Source organism: Rhinolophus hipposideros (assembly GCF_964194185.1).
Source record: "Rhinolophus hipposideros genome assembly, chromosome: 1".
NCBI classification, from domain to species: Eukaryota; Metazoa; Chordata; class Mammalia; order Chiroptera; family Rhinolophidae; genus Rhinolophus; species Rhinolophus hipposideros.
Window position 1 is genome coordinate 41,193,694 of NC_138047.1, and position 24,833 is coordinate 41,218,526.

General features: G+C 37.2%; 1 protein-coding gene across 2 annotated transcripts in view; it reads left to right on the plus strand.

Annotated features, from left to right (window-relative positions):
• Positions 1–24,833, plus strand: part of POLR2B (RNA polymerase II subunit B) — a 44,850-nt gene that overhangs the window by 1,485 nt on the left and 18,532 nt on the right. For both annotated transcript variants that reach the window (XM_081048559.1, XM_081048558.1), the window contains exons 2-14: positions 198–556; positions 5,645–5,717; positions 9,865–10,015; positions 12,518–12,630; positions 12,763–12,982; positions 13,364–13,522; positions 16,097–16,261; positions 19,344–19,540; positions 19,698–19,817; positions 20,612–20,798; positions 23,590–23,733; positions 23,982–24,121; positions 24,222–24,333. In XM_081048559.1, the coding sequence (XP_080904685.1) occupies positions 538–556; positions 5,645–5,717; positions 9,865–10,015; positions 12,518–12,630; positions 12,763–12,982; positions 13,364–13,522; positions 16,097–16,261; positions 19,344–19,540; positions 19,698–19,817; positions 20,612–20,798; positions 23,590–23,733; positions 23,982–24,121; positions 24,222–24,333 (1,800 nt within the window). In that variant the 5' untranslated portion in view covers positions 198–537. The remainder of the gene's footprint in view (positions 1–197; positions 557–5,644; positions 5,718–9,864; positions 10,016–12,517; positions 12,631–12,762; positions 12,983–13,363; positions 13,523–16,096; positions 16,262–19,343; positions 19,541–19,697; positions 19,818–20,611; positions 20,799–23,589; positions 23,734–23,981; positions 24,122–24,221; positions 24,334–24,833) is intronic.

Consider the following 24,833-nt stretch of genomic DNA (forward strand, 5'->3'; position numbering starts at 1 on the left):
GGAAGAAGCTTGTGAGGGTTTTGTCACTTTCAGCTTTCTTCAATGCGCCACCAATGGCATAACCCACCCTTAATAAGCCACGTTTTAAAAAGCACTGTTTTTCGGCTTTAAAAGTGCAAAAGTAGAATATCGAATGCCATACACTAACGGCCACAATGAACACTTTTTACTAATTAAGTCTCTTTTCTTTTTTTCAGGTGTCATTTTTTGTGCCATATTGAAAAACGACCAAAAACTTTTCATTGGCTGGAACCGATCTCCAGACTGTAGGAGAGGTGTGCGCAATCAGCCACCGGACCCGTAGGCCTACAGTTTGCGCGTGCGCAATTCTAACCCTTGCCAACCTTAGCCTACCTTATGCGCAGGCGCAGATCTCACGTTGGCTTCTTTGTGGGTGGCCTTTGGCGGAAGACGCAGAGTATTCTGGGAACGCCGGCGGCGGAAATTACTTTGTCTCGCGCTCCTGGTGCTGGTCGTCGGTGCGCACCGCTCGGTCTGTGATTTCAAGAGCTAAGAGTTCGGGAACCGTTTGCGAACATGTATGACGCGGACGAGGGTAGGTGACCGCTCAGAACACTCCCCGGCGACCCATCTAAGTAGGGAAACGTGGGGAGCTGGACGAATTGAGGATTGGCGGCCTTCCTCCTAGCCCGTTGCACAAGTGTCCACAGTCATGGTCCCTCCATACCCCAGGCCGGGGACGAAGGCGGGATTAGGAGAGGTGGAGGGTGCAGGGGATGGAGCATTAATATTCCCGGTCTGAGCGGCACTTGTTCCTCCCATGGTCTGCCCCTGGATAAATCAGACCTCCTTCCCGTATTGGAGTAGCGTGCAGAACCGTAACGTAAATGCCGTTGTTTTGACTTTGTCCGCAGTGAAGGGTTCCTTTCTTCATTTTCCTTAAGGCCAGAATTAGTGGATTTATTGAGTTTATGAGCGTCCACCTGGGCCAGGCATTGTGCTAGTCTTTGGAAATACACCGGGGACAAAAAAATACAGTGTGTGTGTGTGTGTGTGTGTGTGTGTGTGTGTGTGTGTGGTGGGACGGGGTTGGTCTAGTTTGGCATTCCTTCAGTGCTGTCATACGTCCTAAGGCAACTGTCTGAAAAGAGGACCTTTCAATTTCCTTTTCCCACAAAAGAACCTAGTTCTTAGATGGTACGCATTCTACTGAACAGGGCCAGTGTATCTTTCCACGTACTGAGTTAGTCATGGCTCCTGTATTTTCGTTATGTATTGTTAAGGCTCCCCGTTCCATTCTCCACAGCTACTATTTCAAACCTCATTTACTTTTTCTAGCTCCCGTCCCGTGGCCACCCCGTCACATTTCTTATTACCTCAGCGACTTCAAGAAGAAACTAGAAAAACAAAAGCTTAAAACTCTGCTGTTTAAGTTACTCTGTCTCAATTACATCTTGAGTCTAGAAATTTATTAGCATTACTATATTCCCTTAACTCCTCTCGGATTGGAAAAAAAAATTAAAAAAATTTTTTCTTAATGTTTTGATTAGGCAATATGTTTCTGTGTCTCATAAGCCAGAAAATACAAAAATGCTAGTGTCAGGTCTCTGTTCTTGCCCACCATCTCCCAGTGTGAACCCCCTCCATAGTAGGTAACCACTCACTGTTCTTAGATTGTTATCCCTCCATAGTGTTCTATGCACATTCAAGGAAATAAGTGGGCTTCTATTGCCACCACCCACCCAAAGGAACAGTTACACTTCTCTGCGTTTCTTATTTTTTACTTTTCATATATGTATGTCTATGTATGTACATGTGTGTATTTATCTACCTGGGAGATTTTCATATCCACAGAGAGCATTCTCATTCCCCCCGCCCCCACAGCTACGTAGTTTGAATGGATATGCCATAACTTGAGTGTCTTATTGATGGACATTTGGGTTATTGTCCCGTTTTCTTCCTCTGGTTCAAACAGTGCTGGAATTAATAATCTTGTACTTTTTTTTTTTTTGTTCAGTACAAGTATGTCTTTAGGATAATTTCTGGACGTAGAAATGTCAGGTCAAATGATATACATGTTTAACATTTTGCTAGATGGTGCCAGGTGACCATGATAGTGATTGTTCTGCTTTATCCTCTCATTAGCCATGTTAAATAATTCTGTGGAAAAAAGAGTTACAAGTCATCCTCTTGATAAAAGTCTCCTTCAGGTTTGAGTTTACATTCCTGCCTGTGTCTTTTGTATCTTTATTAGATATGTCAGTTTTCAGACACTCCTTTTCAGCTGGCTTCTTTCTGTGTGAATTATTAGATCTCTCTTGTCCACAAGAAAATAAGTTAAACTGTTTATTGTTTCCTTTTTTTCCAATATTTTGCCTTTGGAAGGCAAAGCTTTCCACATTCACAGCAAGCTTCTAAAAAGAATAGGCTGTCCTTGATTCTAATTCCCATCGTTCAGGTTCTCCTCAACTCACTGCAATCTAATTCTGCTCACGCCACTACATTAAAACAGCTTTAAATAAGAATATCAGTGACTTCTCAGTTGGTAAATCAGGTGGGCATTTTTAAACTTTCTCCAGACCCAGTGGTATTCAGTATTGTTGATGACTTCCTTCTGGAACGCCTTTCTTTTGCCAGATCACTCTAACTTAATTCCTCTTACCTATGTTGTGACTTTCCTTTTTATCCTTTTCTGTTCACATTCTTCCTGGATGATTTCATTCATTCTCCATGGCTTCATTTACCATTTTATGTGAATGACTTCTGAAAATATATTTCCAGGCCAGAAGTTTTGTATGTCTAACTGCCACTAGACAGTTTCATACGGATGTCTCTCAGGCCCTTCAAACTTGTCATTGTTCAAACTGGTTGTTTTCCTTTACCCATCCCCCTTCCAAAGCTGCTTCCTTTTGTGTTCTCCATCTCAGTGAATGGTATCACCCTCCTCTGTTGTTGAAATCAGAATCCTGGGCATGATTCTTGACTCTTCTTCACCCCTATATCTAGTGAGTCATCAAGCCCTGGGGGTTCTTTCTCCTAAATATGTCAGATCTAGTCACTACTTTGTCCCCTTTGCCACAATTCTAATTTAGGCCACCACCATCTCTTGCCCAGATTATTTCTCCAGACTCCTCTAAGTGGTGTGTGTGCTTCCGGTTTTCTTGCCTCTTAATCCACTCTCCACTCTGTAGCCATAGTGATTTTTCAGAAATAAAAATCTGATCTAGCCACAACCTTGCTAAAATCTTAGACTGGTTCCTCAAAGCTCTACTGGAAAAGACCAAGCTCTTTTATTACTCCCAGCTGCACGCTCTGTGCTTCAGCTACATTGGCCTTCTTTCACTCCTTGAATATCTTTTATTGTGGAGTCTTTTTTTTTTTTTTAATTTATTTATTTATTAGTTTCAGGTGTACAAAACAAGGTAATACTTAGACGTTCATCATTTATATCCCTCATACTGTGAACCCCCCTCCCCCCATCCACTATCCCTCCGACCTCACACTGAACCATCACATTATATATATAAAATTATAGTTGGCATTCATTAATGTTTAGCTTCTGGTGTACAATGCCATGATCAGGTATCCACAGTATCCCTGAGGTGGTCTCCCAAATAGGACGCATGTCCATCGGATACCCAACAAAATCTTTACAACATTATAGAATACCTTTATTGTGGAGTCTTTTGCGCAGGTTGGTTTTTTCTGGAATACTTTTTCTTTTTTTTTTTTTTTTTTTTAATACTTCTCTACTCCTCCCATTCTCAACCCCTCCTTTTGCGTGATTTAGTCTTATTTATCCATATACGAGATCTCTGCTTAGCTTTTGGGAAGTCTTCACTACCCTCAGGTCCTGGTTAAGACTCCATGTCATAGTTAGTACTCTTAATTGACTTCATCTTGTCTGTATCTCCCCAGTTGGTGATAATCTCCTGGAGGATGCAGCCATCTTTTATCTTGTTGAAGATGGTGTCTCCAATGCCTGGGACGTAGTAAACACATTCAATAAATATTTTAAAATGGATGAATGAATAAATGAGTAACAACCTTCATGGGTTCATTTTCTTTCACATGACTTTAATAGGGTTGTTCTCTAATATCTTGCCTTCAGTTTTCCTTCTCTGTAAACTTTTTGTATTTACCAACCACATGGTAAGGATTCTCAGCTCTTTGTAATTTAGACCCCTTGTTTGAGTTTTATATTTATATCCAGTTGCCTACTGTAAGTATTTAAAGTGATAAATGTTCTGTAAATATACCTAAAGCTGACCTCATTTCTTCCCTTTTCCTACCTTCTTACTTGCTTTTCCTGTGTGGCTGGGATATTAACCTCTTAATCTGTCATCAAAGCTAGAAATCTCTGAGCTATTTTAGATACCTTTGTCTTTGTTACCCCTCCCCCATGTGTAGGGATCAATAATTCCAGGCTATTCAAGAAGCATTTATTAAATAATTTATTTTGGGTATGTAACAGATTTTGAATCCAAAGCTGTTAAGTTTTATAGACTATATAGGTCAGAATATAAAAGCAAATCAAATACAGCACACTTATTCTTTTACATAAGGAGATGAGACTAATATTAGAGGTTCAGTGCACACTCATTTTTCAAATGCCCATTGTTCAAACTGCTGCTGCATAACTGCCCCAGAATTTGGCTGCCTAAAAATTCATATGTTAATGGATTTAAGTGGTCAGGAATATGGACAGAGCGTAGTAGGAATGACTTGTCTTCTCCAGGTCAGTAATTCAGCAGGGCAGACTCAATTGGCTCAGTGTTGTTAACTGCGCACTGGGTGATCTGCAGTGTTTTGGCACGTAGCCTCGGAGAACTCAAGGACGAGGGTTGGACTGGAACGTCTGTAAGTGGCCTCTCCACGTGCTTTGGGCTTTCTCACCAGTCTTAGAGGAGTAACACTTCTTAATGGCAATTCGGGGCTCCAGAAGCAGGTGTTTCAGCAAACAAGGTGGAACAACATTGCCTTTCCGGACCTAACAACAAAAAGTCACATGATGTCTCTTTAGCTGCGTTCCCTTAGTTACTGGAGAATTAAAAACCCACCTAGATTCAAAGGGAGGAAACATAGAGCCCTATATCTTGATGGTAAGAACGTCCAGATCACACAAAAAAAGCTTGTGAAATGGAAAATACGGTTTGGCCATCTTTGGAAAATACGGTCTGTCGTACCTGTACACGTATGAAATTGTACTGTAATGGACAACCCACTTTAAGGTATTGCCCAGCTGTACGAACCTTTTTCCGTCTCTACCCCTTACCCTAATTTCTGACTCTAGACTCTGAGGAGCTTATGGAGCAGAGGACTGGGAACTTGCTCCTAGTTATCATTATAATTCGCTATTAATGAGAATTATATGGATTTTCTGGAGAAGATGGAAAACTAACAAGTTCACACAACTTAACGCTGAACCTTTGTAATGAGGCCTCTTTGTATATTGGAAGAATACCTATGTGATGTAGACCTATGTATACATAGATACATACCTATGTGTATTATTTCATTACAATTTAATGTAATTGACTGAAATTTTAGAAAATTGAAGTAAAAGGATTGCTTTTATTTAGCAGAAATTAACTGTGCTTTTAATACTTCAAATCATGGAAGCAAGATCTTAAACAATAGCATTTTATTACAAATGAATATACAATGTTTTTGTTTTTTGTAGATATGCAATATGATGAGGATGATGATGAAATCACCCCAGATTTGTGGCAAGAAGCATGCTGGATTGTAATCAGGTAACTAGACTAAACTGAATACGTTTTAAAAGGCACAGGGATTTTCTGCTTATTTTAGATGTTCTATGTGAATATGCTACAGGAGAGCTAATTTCTCATTTATTTATTTATACAGAGGGTGCCAAAAACATGTATACACATTTTAAGAAAGGAAAAAAACTATTAAAATTGTAATACTCAACATATACCAATAGCAAAAGATGAATACAAGTCACATTTGACTTTTGCAATTATAAGAGGTGCTCCAAGTGGTTCCCATCAGCATCCAGACACTTCTGATTACGGTGAACTACTGCTTGAACAACGTTGACCAACGTGTCCACTTGTATACATTTTTTTGGCACCCCTGGTATATTTAACTTTTTAAGTATTTCAGACTTACAGAAAGGTTATACAAAGAATTCCTGTATATACTTCATCCAGATTCCCTAAATGTTAACCTTATGCTACATTTTTTGTTGTTTTCTTTCGCTCTATATTTTTTTCTGAAACATTTGAGAATTAAGTTGCATAGATAGGAACATTCTTTTAAATAATCGTACTATTAAGTCATCAAACTCAGGAAATTAATATTAATACAATAATCTTATTAATCTACAGACCTTACCCCAAATTTGCCAGTTGTTCCACTAATGATGTTTATAGCAAAATAAATTTTTTTTTCTGACCGCGGTTCCAATTTAGGATCACATATTGAATTTGGTTTTCATGATTTATTCTTTTGTCTCCTATAGTCTAGAACAGTTCCTCAGTCTTCCTCTTTTTTTTTTTTTTCGTTTTGACCTTGACATTTTGAAGACTATAGGCCAATTCCTTTTCATAGTGCCCCTCAGTTTGGTTTTGTCTAATGTTCACTCGTAATTAGATTTAGATGATTGCTTTTGGCAGCAGTAATGTTCTCTTCTCAATGCATTGTATCAGGGGGCACATGATGCTTGTCTGTTCCATTACTGGTGATGTTAATTTGATTTCTTGATTGTCTCATTATTTTAAATGGATACAGTGACAATAGGTTGTATTTCAACCCAAATGTCCATCCAATTCTAAGTGTAATTAAAATGTAATAAAACTCAGTAGGAAGCCTGACATACTTGTATAGGTAAGAAAAGTTACTTTTAAGTACTCAAGTAACATCCTGCTATGTTAGGATATAAACTGCTACACTCTGCTCTCTCATTAAACTGACAGTTGCTTTGTACATAGTGACATGATGATGCCTCTTTGGTTTCCACCATCTCCAAGATGCTCATCCTCTTGTTTGATACTTTCTCCCTTTTCAAAGAACATGTGCTTCTGACATTCTGTCAGCTGTATATGGAAGTATAAATAAACCTTTCTTGAACCTTGTTTTGTTAAAAACATATTGAGTTTTTGGGATATAAGTATATATGTTTCCTATTAAACATTGATATAAAAACATTTGTATGGTGACTCAGGAACAGCTGCATAGCTGGGCTTTAGTGAGGCGACAGGATAGTGGGGTATGCCTATTTAATCTCCAGGGAGAAAGAATATTTTGTTCTTAGACAAAAAAGAATTGTTTTCAACATATGTGGTAGATTGCTGAAGGATAAAATACTCTATTGTGAATAGTCACCACATTTAATATTTGTAACAAAGTAAATGATTAGATTTTTACGTTTTAATTAAGTGCTTTGGCTATTGTGAGATGTTTCGTTTTTTCACTTTTTAACATTAAGTGATCTTTCCCAAGCAGTGTGAATGTGTATTACCTAATTATCACCAGTGACTTCAATTAGATGCCTTCATGATAGTAGGTATCATAAATATGAAATACTTATATAATTTAGGCATTTAAATGATGACATTCTCAGGAAGCACTGTTCCAATGATTTTGGAGAAAGTAGCTATGGTTCAGTTTTCTAGCAGTGAAACTTGTCCATAATTTTGTAAAGATTTTTTATTGTTTATTGTCCATAAAAACCTTTGCTATTTACATTACAGACAGTGCCTTCCATGTGTTTCTGACATATCAGTGACTGAACCAAATGGCTGTGAGAAATTCCTTTCCTGCTTCTTAGTCTCTACTGAACGAAATCATTCCAGCCATTCTTATGCAAGAATTGTGTGCTCTGTTCCCTATCACAGAACCAAACTTCCGATATGGGTGGTAGTGGTTGATTGAATCAGGGTGGGACCTTGACCCCTAGCCAGCCACTTTATAGCCCTGCCGGTGACCTGTGGGTGACCTGATGATGCCAAAACGGAAGGCTGGTGATCAGCTGGGCTATGTATATTGTCTCAGAACATTGATGTGAGGTGGCAGAGTCAGTAGGTAACTAGGGAGACGGGAGAAGAAAGTATCACAAATATAAGGTGCAGGGGTCACAAGGTGGAGGAGTCGACACAGGGGTGTGTTGGTAGCTGTTCCTGCTGCTCAGGGGTGATGAGATGATCTGGTCCTTAGGGTTGTGTTTGAGCTCCGGGCTCCTGTCGCCTCACTAAAGCCCAGCTATGCAGCTGTTCCTGAGTCACCATGGTCACTAGGAGTGAGATTCCCTTTGCGCTGAAATCTGTATCTTTTTCTCTCTCTCCTTCCCATCCCTCACATGAACAAGTGGTAGTTACAGAATAGTCACAGGGATGTGAAGTACAGCATAGAGAATAGTGTCAATAAAAAAAAAAAGAGCTTTAATTTGGGAAGTGTCTATTCCGTATAAACAATACTGCCTGCTCTTAGATTCTCTGTTCTTTAGGGCTTCGCTGTGTGATTTGTGTATGTACTGCTAGCTCTGATCTCTTACCCTCGCTCCATGTTTGTGTCATCAGTCATTTGCTGAGTATTTTCATTTGAATGACTTATTCTCATCTCACCTTTAACATATTCAAAACAGAACTAATATTCTTTAACCTAAAACTGAAATTCTTACATATTCCTTACTTTAGTCATTGATATCTTTTCTCTTATTCAAATTAGAGTTCTTTAAAAAAAATTTTTTTTTAACACTGTTCTCTATGCAGTACTTTACATCTCTGTGACTATTTTGGAACTACCAATTTGTAATTCTTAATCCCTTCACTTTTTCCACCCAGCTCCCCCAACTCCACTCCCCTCTGGCAACTATCAGTTTGTTCTCTGTATCTGTGAGTCTATTTCTCTTTTGCTTGTTCTTTTTTTTTTGTTCTTTAGTGAGATCATATAAGTGAGATCATATGGTGTTTGTCTTTTTATCCTGACTTATTTCACTTAGAATAATACCCTCTAGGTCCATCCACGTTGTTGCAAATACACAATTTCATTCTTTTTTATGGCAGAGTAATACTCCATTGTATAAAATGTACCACGTCTTCTTTATCCAATAGTCTATTGATGGGCATTTAGGTTGCTTCCATATGTTGGCTATTGTAAATCGTGCTGCTGTGAACACGGGTGCATATATCTTTTTGAATTAGTGTTTTGGATTTCTTCGGATGTATCTTATACCCAGAAGCGGATCATAAGGTAGTTCTATTTTTAATTTTTTGAGGAACCTTTAATCTGTTTTTCATAGTGGCTGCACCAGTTTGGAATCCCACCAGTAGTGCATGAGGATTCTCTTTTCTCTGCATCCTCAGCTTGTTTGTTGATTTATTGAGGATGGCCATTCTGACAGATGTGAGGTGCTATCTCATTGTGGTTTTTATTTGCATTTTTCTGATGGTTAGTGATGTTGAGCATATTTTCTTATGTCTGTTGGCCATCTGTATGTCCTGTTTGGAGAAATGTCAATTCAGGTCTTCTGCCCATTTTTTATTGGATTGTTTGTGTTTTTGGTGTTATTTTTATCTTTGTGCATTTCTTTTTTTAGTTTTCTTTCCTGATATTTTTTTCGAGAAATGTTTCCAAGAGATTGTATAAAATTGATCTTCAAAGGACTTTTGTAAATTAGGGCTGTCTTACAGTTCTTATGTTGTGCTTTAATTATTTTACCTATAAGTATGTCTCGTTTCCCCAAACTTACATTCTACAAAGAAAGTGTTCCTAGTCTCACCTCTTTTTTGGATACTTCATAGTATCTTGTGTAGTGATAGGTGTATAGTGGTTGGTATTAATTGTTTATTGAATTTTATTATCGTGAAAATGAGGAAATGTGCTAGAAAACATCACTCAGTTGTAACTAATTATGAACTCAAAATATTTTCCCAGTTCCTATTTTGATGAGAAAGGCTTGGTCAGACAACAGCTGGATTCTTTCGATGAGTTTATTCAGATGTCTGTTCAAAGAATTGTGGAAGATGCTCCACCTATCGACCTACAAGCCGAAGCTCAGCATGCTAGTGGGGAAGTGGAAGAGCCGGTAGGATGGTTATTCTAATAAAGTAACATAAGTAAAAGAAACATGTTGATTTGAAATTTCAGTTCTCTCACCTGGCTTAAAGGTTAAAAAAAAAAGTCCGTAGGTGTTTTTGGCAGTGTACTTACAGCATCTTCAGTCAGCTCCTGGTTTATTCCTACAAATAAAGAGATGCATTTGTGCAGCTACAGTTGACACTTGAACAACATGGGTTTGAACTGCATGGGTCCACTATGGATTTTTTTCATCTTGTAAACTTACAGTATCGATAAATAAAATACAGTACTGTAAATGTATTTTTTCTTCCTTATGATTTCCTTAATATTTTTTTCTCTAGTTTACCTATTGTAAGAATACATGTATAGTACATTTATCATACAAAATGTGTTAATTGACTGCTTATGTTATCAGTAAGTTTTCTGGTTAACAGCAGACTATTAGTTAAGTTTTTGGGGAGTCAGAGGTTACACGCAGATTTTTGACTGCGTGTGTGGCGGGGTTGGCGCCTCAATCCCCATGTTTTTCAAGGGTCAACTGTAATCCAAAACCCTAATCCTTATTCAGATAGTACGTTTAATAGTTGGGAAGAGGGAACTCAGAAATGTGATGAACTGCTCAGAGAAGCAAGCCAGAAATAGTCATATTGCTTCAAAAAACCCCAGTTTTTTTCTTTCACTGTATAAGGAATCATAAAAGAAAGAGTATTTGAAGGACTTTTTCCCTTGATTATTTATTGTATGAAATACGTTATTATAGCAATGTAAGTAATAATAAAGGAGAACCACCCAAACATATCAGCTTTTTAATTTTTCTAAGTTCCTTGTAGTCTTTGTTGACACATATGCATGTCTTTAGCATTGTTAGAATAATAGCAAGGGTATAATTTTATAATCTGGTTTTACATGAGTGATTGTAAAGAAGTATGTAGTCTAAAATAATGACTGTTCTTAGTTTTTCAGAGGTAGAGAGACAGCATTATGGGCCTTGAAAGACAGAGAAAACTGAAAAGCAAAGTAAGGCAGGGAGAGCCCCAGAAATAGAGTTAGACAGAGGGAGAAGTTATTATTTCTAGCCAGGTCAGTAGTTAAGTAAGTTCCTAAGGGCTGATCTTTTATTCTTATTCTAGTTGGAGATGCTGTACAGACTTGCTGTTAAGAACAGAAATAATGGGCTCTTGTGGCACTGCTGGAAACAGGCATAAAATGCTTTTTTATACTGAAGACGTCTTTTTCCTCATTGTCTTTGCAGTACAAGGGAGATAGCAATATAACATAGCATATTCCAAGTGCTAGTACCATAAGTACTACCAGAGGAAGAGATCTCTGAAGCTGGGCTATCAGTTTACTGGCAAAGATGGGAGGGACTTAAGCTGACAGAAAGTCAGGATAGAACTTGTCTTAGTAAAGAGAAGATACTTTGGCGTTTCAACTAGAAAATACTTGGTGTCTTTGGCTCGGCAGTGGAATGGGGCCACAATAGTATGTAATTTTTGCTTTGATCTGTTTTCGATAGATGTTGGTGGAAGGTAAGATGGAACCAGATTGTCACAGGCTTTGGGTATCATAGGGAATTGTTGAAAGATTATCAAAGAATATGCATAGAGCATTATTTTAGAATGTTTACTTGGAAATGATATTTACTTGGAGCGGGAAGAGGATGGAGGCAGATAAAAATCTTGGAATAGCCTGGGTTTAAGATAATGTCCTAGACGATAAGGGTCATGGTGGAAATAAGGAGTTGATGGATGGCCTCCCTTTGGTTCATTATCATCACGAGTTCTCTTTGCCCTCTAAGTACTCCATTTTGGGAAACTTGGGTGGCAGTAATTTATGTGGACCATTTAATCCCATCTCTGAGATTTAATTTAGAGAGAAATTCACTATCCATTTATCTCTGGAAAGTTCTCTGGATCTTATTTTATTGGGCAGTAAATAGATATTTAATTGAAAATTTTTTTCTGTGGTGGGCTGAGCTATAAGCAGCCAGGGTTGGAAATTCTTGTCCTTTGTGTAGAATAATTAGGATTTTTTTGTATTGAAGAGTTGAAGAGTTAGGTGTATTATTTTTCCCCCTAATGTTCTACTGATTAGATGAGAGCACAGTTCTAAATGGTATGGATTTACCTTTTCTTTGTTTTCTAATAACTTTGTACTTCTGTCCCTAACCAAGGAGAGGGGACATGAAACTATATAGATCGTTAATACAGATACATTTTAACTGTTTGATATGAACTTAGAGCACATGATGGGTCCGTAGTCTTTACTTAATTGTGATATGTTAAGTCTCTTTTTGTCTTCTGCCTTAAAGTGATTAAGTATAAAACTTGACATCTATGGAATATGGATGTTGACTTTGGTGAGGCCCCATATTGTTAAAGTGGATTAATTTAGCCAATGTCTAGAGCTACTTCTGCTCCAACTGTTAATGTTGATTAAAATGGACTCATTGAAACTTTTATGGAAAAAAAATTATTTATCCTCTTCATGTTTTCCGGTTTCATTGCAGCCACGATATTTGCTGAAGTTTGAACAGATTTACCTCTCCAAACCTACCCATTGGGAAAGAGACGGTGCTCCTTCACCGATGATGCCAAATGAGGCCAGATTAAGAAATCTCACGTAAGAAAGATTTTTTCCAGCAGCTGATAGTGAAATACAATTCAGAAGATAATATTTCAGAATTTTATCCAGTTGAGAGTTTTAGTAGATACCTTACTATTACTCAATCGAGGTCTACTTTTATTTTCAAAGGTATTCTGCTCCACTTTATGTTGATATAACAAAAACAGTCATTAAAGAAGGGGAAGAACAACTTCAGACTCAGCATCAGAAAACTTTTATAGGAAAAATTCCAATTATGTTGCGTTCAACTTACTGCCTCTTGAATGGCTTAACAGATCGTGATCTTTGTGAGTTAAATGAATGCCCCTTGGATCCTGGTGGCTATTTCATTATTAATGGATCAGAAAAGGTATAGTAGCATGATTTTTTAAAAAATTACAAAATGAGACTTAAGATTTAAATTATTAAAGTTGAAATTAAAAAGTAAACTTTTATACAGAATAACCTGGAGACAGCAGTTGAATTATTTGGGGGGTTGGGAGAGGTGACAGTTGAACTTATATAAACCAAAACTTTATTTACTGGTATATAATATGCACTACAAATTTGGTCCTTTGTTTGAGCTTACATGTTTCTATGAAGCATTTATGCAAAATGGAATTTGTAAAGTTCAAGAGTTGATGTTTCAGTGAGCCTATTAATCAGATTAAATTAAGATACAGATTTCATTCTTTCTACTTCAAGGACCTTGTGGGTTTAATGGCTGTAACTTTCTTTATTGTCCATGTAGGTTCTGATTGCTCAAGAGAAAATGGCAACAAACACAGTCTATGTGTTTGCCAAAAAGGATTCTAAATATGCCTACACAGGAGAGTGTAGATCGTGTCTGGAGAATTCTTCCCGACCCACCAGTACTATTTGGGTTAGCATGCTGGCAAGAGGAGGACAGGTATGGGCTGAGATACGATGTTTGGGTTTGTTTGTTTTTGTCTAGTTTTGTAATGTACCAGACTGCATTATTGGTCACAAGCTCTTCTGGAGCATATTGTCAGTGTTACTCGTATATGACAAGCATTGTACTATTTACTTATTGCTGTATAACAAATTACTCCAATGGCAAGATTTATCATTTCAGTTTCTGTAAGTCTGGGATCTGGGTGTGGCTTGGCTGGGTCCTCTGGTTGAGCATTTCTCATAAGGCTGCAGCCACGCTGTTTGCCTGGACTGCAGTCATCTTAAAGCTTATTCACATGGTGTCGGCTGGATTCAGTTCACCATGGGCTGTTGAACTGAATCTCAGTTCTTTGTTGGATGTTGGCTGGAAGCCTCTCCCAGTTCTTTTGCCACATAGGTCCCCTTCATACAGCAGCTGACAACATCAGAGAGAGTAATCGAGAAGAGCCATAGTGTACAAGCAAGATGGAAATCACAGTCTTTAATAACTTAATCTCGGAAGCAACGTTGTATCAGTTTTGTCATATTCTTTTTGTTAGATGTTAGGTTCCCAGCCCCCTCAAATCCCTACTCAAGGAGAGGGAATTACACAAGGTGATAATAATGGTAGGCAGGGATAATTAAGAACCGTTTTAGAAGCTGTCTGCCATGGCATGTTACTTATAATAATGTACTGTGTGCCAATTATGTTACTCAGATTGCTTGATTTAATCTTCATACCTAACTTGGAAAGTAGTTGTAATTAACCTCTAATTTCATGTATGTTTTATTATTTATTAAAATTTTTTTGAAGAAGTCATACATGCACGTTAAAATACTTCAAAAAAGTACAAAAAAGGGTATACTGTAAAAATAGGCTTTGACCCCAAACCAATTACCAAAAGCAGCTGCTTTTGATAATTTCTCATTTCCAGAAACAGTCTTAATGTAAAAAATACAAGTGGGAGCATACTATACACAGTTTGAACTTTGCTGGTATCCTTCAAAAACTTGTTTAGATCAGCGCTTGATCATTCTTTTTGAGCTGTGATATTCCTTATGTAGATGTAGCATACTTGAACTGTTTCTCTTTTGGTGCACATGTACTCTTATAGATAGTTCTGCGGAGTCTAATATCACTTTTTATAAGTCTTACAAACATGAAAAACTTGAAGGTTAGAGAGTTTTAACTGCCGTAAGTTAAATACTTCAGGCTTGTAGAATGGGTGTTAATTGAAAAGGTTTTTCACTTGTACATGGGGGTGAAATGGGGCCCAAGTACAAATGTTTGGGGAAGATCCCCATGTGATTGTGATGTGAATTCGTTGTTGAGAAGCATTGGCCTGGGTTATGGAGGGCAGAGGTCTGAGCACAGTGTGGTACAGAGATTATCATGGCAGCTATGAGCAAAATGAATTACTTAGAGGCAGAGGAAAATCATCTGGATTTAGTGACAGGTTTGACATAATATGAGGATGAGTCAGTTAAGATTCTGTGGTTTCTATCCTGAGGTTCTGGCTAAAATAAGAGAACTTCCAGGAATTTATTTTTAGAGAGAACCTAGTGAGTTCATTTTTAGACAAAAAGATTTTGAGGGGTGTGTGATGTAGGCATTATATTTTAATGTTTTGCTCATTCTGAAAAAGATCTATGATGAAACGAATAATAGACTGAATGGAATTGATAGAAACAACTAAATGGCAGTTGGAAATATGAGGGCTGAGGGTACAGGAAAAAGATCAAGGTGAAAATTTGGGTATCACTTATGAAAAGTTGTTACTGATCACCCATGAGATGGGATAAGATTTCTAAGGAAGGAGGTCTGAAGTAAGAGGAGGAAAACAACAGAAATTGTTCTTAGAAGGATTATGATAATGTAGGGTTATGAGGCCAAGAAAAGTAGAGTTTGATATTGAAGGGAAAAAATATGATTAAAACTGAGAAACCAAAAAAAAAAAAAAATAATAATAATAATTTAAAAAAACCCAAAAAACTGAGAAACCAGGTGTTTGTATGCCAGTGTAGCCTAGTAACTTTTATTTTGTTTTTGTATGTGTGTACAATTAAAGAGAGAGAAATTGGAACAAAGAAGCATGTGTGAAAGAGGCTGTTTGTTTCTTTAAATGAGATCCAGCACAAACCAGCTCTGCATTAATATTTATTTTTCATTCTGTGCTTAGCTTCTTTACACATTTTCTTTTTTTACCCTTTATTTATTTCTTCCTTCCAGAGGTTTTTTTTGGGGGGGTTGTTTTTTTTGTTTTTGGTGGGTGGAGAGGGAGAGGGGTCAGTGTTCATATTTTGCAGCCAGAAGTCATTTCCAAATACAGTGTTGGGAAATTCTGAGAGAATCTTGTCAGGCAGATGGTAGAGAATGGAAGTTTTCTCAGGTCTAAATGACCAGCTTAGCCATAAAATTAGTAAATATGTTCCAGTGGTTTTGAAAAGCAGCCATAAGACGTTCCTTAGAGTATGAGAGGTGTGCTTTTTTGAAATATGTACAATGACATGTATATAGAATGGTTCTCATGGTATTTAAATGGCTGTTGTCTCTGTGTACTCACATGCTAATGATGCTTTATTTTTCTAGGGTGCAAAAAAGAGTGCTATTGGTCAGCGCATTGTGGCAACTCTACCATATATCAAGCAAGAAGTTCCCATCATTATTGTGTTCAGAGCATTAGGTTTTGTGTCTGACAGAGATATTTTAGAGCACATTATTTATGATTTTGAAGATCCAGAGATGATGGAAATGGTAATGTGTAAGCAAAATGTATTCGTGGTGCTTTATAAGAGGTTTAAAGTTACTGACAGTTGCTAGTCTTAAAACATAGTAGAAAGCTGTTCTGAAGAGCAATTTACTTGTCACAAATCCCATGCCATTTACTGTGTAGTGAAAGCCTTCAGCCCTGCCTCAGGTTCTTTCCTGACAAATCTTTGTAAAATGGATATGAAAACTAGAGGCATCCAGAGTTCTTTGACAGCAGCCAGAAGAAACAGTAGTAAGGAAAAGCATAAAAGCATACCAGTCTGGTGTAATTTACTAAACAGGGAAAATGAGTAGTTCATATCTTTTTTGTTTTAATTTTTTATTTTGAAATAATTTCAAACTTATGGAAACTTGCAAAGAACTCTTGTATACTCTTCACCCTGATTCACCAGTTATCTTTGCCACGTTTACTTTAGCATTCTATTAGGTTGGTGCAAAAGTAACTGCGGTTTAAAAGGTTAAAAATAATTGCAAAAACTGCAATTACTTTTGCACCAACCTCATAACTTGTCTATACATTATTTTTCTCTGAACCACTTGAGAGTGTGTGTGTCAGACATCATGCCCCTATACTCCTAAGTACTTCAGTGTATATTTCCTAAGAACCAGGACTTACATAATCATAGTATAATTATCAAAATCAGAACATTTCAGTCAGGTACAATTCTACTAATCTGCAGATCTTATTCAGGTTTTTGTCAGTTTTCCCAATAATGTCTTCAATGGCATTCCCTGCCCCATTCAGAATCCAGTCCAGGATCATGTATTGCATGTCTTTTTTATGTCTCTCTTAATCTTTTCTTGATGTTCCCCAGTGTTTCATAGCATTGAAATTTTGGGAGAGGATAGGCCATTTATTTTGTAAAATTTCCCTCAGTTTGGCCTTTTCTGATGTTACCTCATTAGATTCAATTTATGCATTTTAGGAAGGAAAAATATAGAAATAATACTGTGTACTTCCAAGCGCACTGTATCAGGAGTCACATGATGCCGTTTTTCCCCATTATTGGCAATGTTTACAGTGGTGTCTGTTAGGTTCCCTTACTGTAAAGTTACTATTTTTGTGAGAAAATTGTTTGAATGTAGATAAATACCCATTTCCTTATCAGTCTTTTCCATTAATGATCCTGTCTCAGTAAATAGTAGTGGATCGTCTTAAAGTTGTTCCGAATTGTCCACAGAGAAATGAGGTAAAATGCAGGCTAAGCGTTGGTCGCAAAGTTAGAAAATGGAGTACATTTTAGTTATTAGAGTATTTATTGATACAGTTACATGAGAAAAATGAGTTCTGCTAAGATTTTACTTTAAGCTTTTACCAGTAGTCATATGCTTTTGTTTTTTTGTTTAAATACTTAAAGATAATAAGTATTTAAGTGTTTTAAAGGAAAGATGACATATGTTATCTTCTCTCCAAAGACATCTCAAATGATTCAAACTGGATTTAGGTAGTATTCAAACTGAAATTTTCTTAGTAAAGTGAAAGACCTGATTTGCTTTATGTGTATTGCCTTTTTTTTTTTTTTCAAAGATTTTATTGGGGAAGGGGAACAGGACTTTATTGGGGAACAGTGTGTACTTTCCAGGACTTTTTTTTTTTTCCAAGTCAAGTTGTCCTTTCAATCTTAGTTGTGGAGGGTGCCGTTCAGCTTCAAGTTGTTGTCCTTTCAGTCTTAGTTGTGGAGGGCGCAGCTAAGCTCCAGGTCCAGTTGCCGTTGCTAGTTGCAGGGGTCACAGCCCACCATCCCTTGTGGGAGTCTAACTGGCAACCTTGTGGTTGAGAGGATGCGCTCCAACCAACTGAGCCAGCCGGGAGCTCAGTGGCAGCTCAGCTCAAGGTGCCGTGTTCAATCTTAGTTGCAGGGGGCGCTGCCCACCATCCCTTGCGGGACTCGAGGAATTGAACTGGCAACCTTGTGGTTGAGAGCCCACTGGCCCATGTGGGAATTGAACCGGCAGCCTTCGGAGTTTGGAGCTCTAACCTCCTGAACCTCTGGGCCGGCCCCTGTATTGCCTTTTTGAAAATTACTGTTTGTTCCTTTAGCTCTTAAGAAGTTTAGATCAGTTTTTTACAAGTCTGTGAGTCAGGCATTCACTGTGCAAAAGTGCTTTAATTTTTTTCTTCTGAAAATACATCATTATTGTTATTCCTTGTTCCAAATCCATATTAACCTTAACAAAACAGTTATGTGACAACAATGACAACTTTTTTTAAAAAAGTCCCTTTTCTTAACCATACTGTGGTCTCACTTTGACTGGTTTACAGTATGACCTTTTTCTGACTTTGGTTCCATGATTAGAATTTGGATATTCAAACTTGTGGATCAGTGATAAATAGACATAGGAAAGCTAGGGCAATAAATGCAGGTCAGTATATGTGACAGGATTTAAAATGTATTTACAGGGGCCAAAGTTTATAATTGTTACCCCTCATTTCTCATGCTCATTATTGTGTAAAATTGGAACTTTAGAATGTTAGAACTGGAGTGGAACTTATAAATTATTTTATCTAGCTCCTTTGTAGATGAGGAAATTGATTACATAGCTACTCAGAGACCACAGCCAGTTAGTAGCATGTATGGAATGCAATACTCTCTAACAATGTGTCTTTAAAATATTCTCCTTTACATAAAACTGAGTGGTTTTATTTATAGAATAAAAACCGCTTAAGCCCACGCTGAAAACAGTCTCGCATATTTATTCATTTGTAGCTTAGAAAAATTTAATTTGACTATTAAACTTCTCCAAATTGATTTTAGATATTTGGAAGGAACTTTGTTTTGCCATTATTTATTAAAACATAAAAAATAAACAAGAAACACTATTTTTATAATGGAATTGCTTGTACTTGTCTAGAAAGTGTAATTGTGCTGATGAGTGGATTTTTGTCAGATTTCTAGATCTCTAAAGTGTCTTCAAGTTCTAAGTTTTTTGATTCCTTAATTTTCTGAAAATACTTTTATAATCAATTAGGGTCATAGGGATATTTAACATTATAAAGTGACAGTTGTCTCATTTTTAAGGTGAAAATATGAATTTGAAAATAACTTTTATTTAAATTATCTGATAGGTTAAACCTTCTCTAGATGAAGCTTTTGTCATCCAAGAACAGAATGTTGCACTGAATTTCATTGGTTCAAGAGGTGCAAAGCCTGGTGTCACTAAAGAGAAAAGAATTAAATATGCAAAAGAAGTCTTACAAAAAGAAATGCTCCCTCATGTCGGTGTCAGTGATTTTTGTGAGACTAAAAAGGCTTATTTCTTGGGGTATGTTAAATTTCTTTGCTTTAAGTTCTTTGCAAAATATATAGTTGAAATAGGGTTTTTCATAAAGCTAAAAATGCCAAAAATGATATTTTTAATATATATTTTAAAAAGCCCAAACTATGTGTTTTCTGTCTCATGTCTTTTTCTTTTTTTTAAGGTACATGGTTCATAGATTGCTTCTAGCAGCCTTGGGTAGAAGAGAATTAGATGACAGAGATCACTATGGAAACAAAAGATTGGATCTTGCTGGGCCACTACTTGCGTTCTTATTTAGAGGGTAAGATATTACAGAATGATATCGTTAAAAGTAGAGAGATTTCACTTTCGATTGGCCATCGTACGTGGAGGTGCTAAAGTATCTTGGCATCCACATGGGTACATGTAAAGGTAGCTGGTTTCTTTCCTGCTTGCCCAGATTTAGTTCTGCTTCATGTCTGAGAATTTCAACTTTGTGAAGACAATTTATTACAGTCCATGGTTTCATTTTTTTATTTCTCTGTTAGGCATTTGAGAAGCTGAATTATTGCCTTGATTTTCTTAAGAGCTGATATTGGGATTATTATTAGTTCTGCTTTTACATTTTATAAAAACACACAAAAGCTGGAGGGAAGTCAGTCAAAATATTAGCAGTTGTTGTCTCACAGTATTGGGGTTGTATGTGATTTTTATTTTATTCTTGATATGTTTTTATATTTTTCATATTTTCTATGATGAACACAATACTTTTATAATTAAAAAAGTTATTTTTAAAAATAAATATAGACAGTTTAATGAAATGATATTAGCAATGTTTTGTGCATGCTGTTTTTAGTGTGTTATAAGTTAGCGTTTTTCAACTTTTTTTTATCTCCCCACTAAGGAGCCTCTTTTGACATTTTTTCCCCAGTTGGCTCCCCTCGTGTATGTTTGTGTACTGCGTGTCCGTAAATCTGTGCTTTATTTATAAAAAGTGATAACACCTCCCTCCCTCTACTCCAACCACTTTTCGCTCCTTGTGGGCCGTATTGTCTCTGTTGAAAATGCATGTTGTAGACCTTTACCTGTTTAATACAGTACCGTTTTATTTGGCAGCATGTTTAAGAATTTGCTTAAAGAAGTGCGGATCTATGCACAGAAGTTTATTGATCGAGGAAAGGATTTTAACTTGGAGTTGGCAATTAAAACAAGGATTATATCTGATGGCCTAAAATATTCTTTAGCTACTGGAAACTGGGGTGACCAAAAAAAAGCTCATCAAGCCAGAGCTGGAGTATCTCAGGTGAGGATGTTGACGATGCCTGTAGGCTTGATAGGAAAATGTTATGGGACTAATCATACATTCTTTCATTCGTCGACTAAATTTTGTTCCACAGCCCCCCCCTTCAGATGTAAAATACTGGTGGCTTTTGAATTATGAAAATGAAATTTTTCTTAAATTAGCTATAAACATTACTAAGAGAGACTTAAGGTTTTGTCTTGCATCAAGATAGTTAATAAATTAGAATAGGTGCTTGTGAGGTGAGACAGTCCATGTTGGTGAAATTTCCATGTCTTAAAAGCTCCATATTAGAAGCTGATCCAGAGAATGAATGGTCATCGTCTTCCTTTGTTGTAAAATATAGTACTTTTCACACTGTGATTTCTCTATGTTCGCCTGTTGTATGTATAAGTGACCGAAATAAGTACTCTCAAATGGAATAACGGGGACTGTCTCACTAGACATTTTAACTTTTTTTCTATTTACTTTTCATGTAAGATTGAAACTCTATAATGCACATGTCTAGCTTTATGGAATATTTTGGGGGAGTCTCCTCCTCTTTGCCTCTTTTTTTTTTTTAACTAGCCTATACCAGCATCACTTGATTAATTTGGCATTCAGACACCAACTTTAAGTTCCTGAGTCCTAGAAACCCAGGTGATCTGAAAAATTGTGGGAGACTGCTGATAGTACAGTTAAATCTCTAGTTCCTTTTAAAGTACTAAGAATTTATTGAATATACATAGTTTTTGTGATGTTGGATTCACAGCCATGAATGAGATACTGTTCCAGCCCTCGGAGCTCACCATCTATCAGAGGAAACAGATTCATCCATATACAGCTCACTGCTGTGACTGCCTTAGGATAAATGCCATGTTGCCAGTTCAGTTTAACGTGTGGTTATTGGGACTTAGGATGTGCCAGGCACTCTGCCACACATTGGAGATGCAAAGATGAATAAAACATGATCCATGATCTTTAGTAGTTTCCAGTCTGTACTCATACATAGAGGGAAACAGATAGTTACAACATGGTACAGTAAGTATTATAATGAGAGGTAGCCTAACTGCTCTGCAGGAATGCTGGAGCAAGGCATTTAGCATCATCAGAGGGTAAAAAGGGGTCTTTCTTTAGGAGGTAACGTCTGAGCTGAATCTTGAAGGGAAACTGGGAAATAGTCCAAGCCTGGGAGGCTAGTGGCTCACAGAAAAACTGAAGAAAATTTTTTGATATCTTGAAGAAAGAGATAGAGGGAGGAAAGAGCATGTGTATGTGTGAGGAGATAGAGCAGTCTAGGGTTTTCAAATCAAAGTGGGAGAGTTGGGAAAATGGGGTTGGAAAGGGAAGTCGAAAACAGCTCACAGAGGGAGATTTTTTTTTTTTTTTTTTTTCTTTTAAGGTAGATCCACAGTAATTGGCAGTGTGGAGAAAAGACTTGAGAAGGGTAAAGTTGGTGGCAGGGAGATTGTTGCAACGGGCTGAGTGTGAAATGACTACGGCCTGGACAAGAGCAGTCTTACAGAGATGGAGAGTAGAGTCAAATTTGAATATATTTAGGAAGCAAGTTTTGTAAGACTTTGTGATTGATTAGTTGAATGGTGGAAAACTCCGTAGAGCACAGAAAAGAACAGTTCTTCCTGGAAGTGGGTCAGATGGCTTTTATAGAGGCGGTAACATTTCTCCAGGCAGATCAGAATGGGGAAGTGCATTCCATTCTGTGGTAATAGCATGGTCAGAGGTGTAGAGGTGAGAGGGTTTTTGGCATTGTTGATAGAGTTTGGGAGAATAATAGGGAAGGTTGTTTGGGACTTCACTGAGAAGAACTTGAATGTCATGGTCCTCTGTATTGGGTGGGGACCTGTTTAAAATTTTTTAAATGGGTAAGTGATGTGAACACATCTGTTTTAATAATTCTGGTACCTGAGGAGGGTAGGTAGGAGGGGACATGGCTGGGACTTAGGAGGTGATGGCAGTAGTATAGGTAAGAGGTAAGGGGCTGGTGTATTGCTGTGACATTGGAAATGAAGGGGGTGGGGTTTTTGAGAAAATTTGAAAATAGAATTGACAGGATGTGTTTATTGATGTGTGAAAGGAGGAAGTCAGAGGCAGAAACAATTTTGAAATTTCCGGATTGGGATATTAAGGGAACAGTGATGCCATTAGCCATGACAGGAGACTCGGAAGAAGATGGAGGTTTGGATTGTTGTAGGCCTGGGGAAGATGGTGATTTGTTATCAGGTATATTGAGCTGGCGTTGCTTGCTTTATATCTCTTAATGTTAATCTTACTTATAAGTATTACCTTGCCTAATATCCTGTAAGTATTGAATATCCTAGTTGGATTCAAAGGCCTCAGCTTGGAAAAAGTACTGTGGTGGATTAGTGATGTCTGCTGTGGTCAAAGGAATGTGAGTTGGTGGCATTTAGCGCTTACTGAATGCCGATGTATGCCAAGTACTGTTCTAGGTACTAGGATGCAACAGAGAACAAAACAAAGAAATGAAAAATCCCCACCTTTGCAACCAACGTCCTAGTGATTGGAGACAGACCATAAAGAAAACAGTGGTGTGTATGTTAGACCTGTACATCACATATTTGCTATCCCTGTTGTAAGGGATAGTTAAATTATGGAAGTTTTGGGAGTGAACAAGATTATCCAGGGAAAAGATGGAGAAAGGGGGGTTGGGAACAGTTTGACACTCACTGGATTAAATATAAACATGTGACTTTGCCTCATTCTAGTATTTGCCAAAAATGCGATATTGTGAGTAACAGAAATGCCTAGACTTTAAAGATTTGCCATTGTTTTCTAGGTATTAAACCGCCTGACTTTTGCATCTACTCTTTCTCACCTGCGTCGTTTAAATTCTCCTATCGGTAGAGATGGCAAGCTAGCAAAACCAAGACAGTTGCATAATACATTGTGGGGAATGGTGTGTCCTGCTGAGACCCCAGAGGTAATGCATTAGAATTTATGTTCAGAACAAAAAGTTTGCCAGTAATTATGTAGGATATAATTACTTTCAGAATTGAGTTTTTATTTAACTATGCAGTGTGGTTTAGAACTAAGATACAATTTATAATTTTGTTCTTAGAAAGTAAGAGTAAATCCTGAGATCAAATTGAAAGAAAAATGTTTATGGAAGAGAATTTTGATAAAGCATGTTAAATCAGTATGAGTAATACTTTGTTTTTTTATTCCAAGGGCCATGCTGTAGGACTCGTGAAGAATTTAGCCTTGATGGCTTATATTTCAGTTGGATCTCAACCTTCTCCAATTCTGGAATTTTTAGAAGAATGGAGTATGGAAAATTTAGAAGAAATTTCTCCTGCAGCTATTGCTGAGTGTGTATAGAAGCAATTTTCTAAAAGCTATTTTTAATCTTTTGTTATAGCTTAGTACAGAGTTACCAAGTCCAAAATGCTTTGGGTTTTTGTATTTTAGTGCAACCAAGATTTTTGTTAATGGCTGCTGGGTTGGAATACATAAAGATCCTGAACAACTCATGAACACTCTAAGGAAATTGCGGCGTCAGATGGACATCATTGTGTCTGAAGTAAGAGTCTTTAACTAAGAGGGCATTACCTGTGGGATTTCTGAACAAGGAGTAAGAAGACTAGAGAAAGTTGTCTTTCCATTGGCATCTTTCTTTAATTGGTTTCTCTTAAGTTGTAAAGTATACTGTCAAGTCTAGGTGCTTACTTTAATGCTTTAGGTGTATACGTCTAAGAATTTGACATGTAATTTAAGTTACGAAATTTTAAAGTAATAGGAATTATTTTGAGGATCTTTTTGTGAAGCTGACAATACCTTTAAAAAGGGAATGATCATCTCTGATCCTTTGTCTGAATCCAGAGGTTCATTCATAAGCTGTGATACCCCTCTAATAGATGCTGTTATAGTTCCATGGATATTGAAATGCTTTGAGATAAGGATGGATTTATTTTAATCATTAAAATGTAGTATGGTATTTTAATGTAATATAAAATTTATTCCCCAAAATAGGGCTTTTGCTTTTAGTGTACTGTCTTAAGGGACAGGGTTCAGGCTTTGATT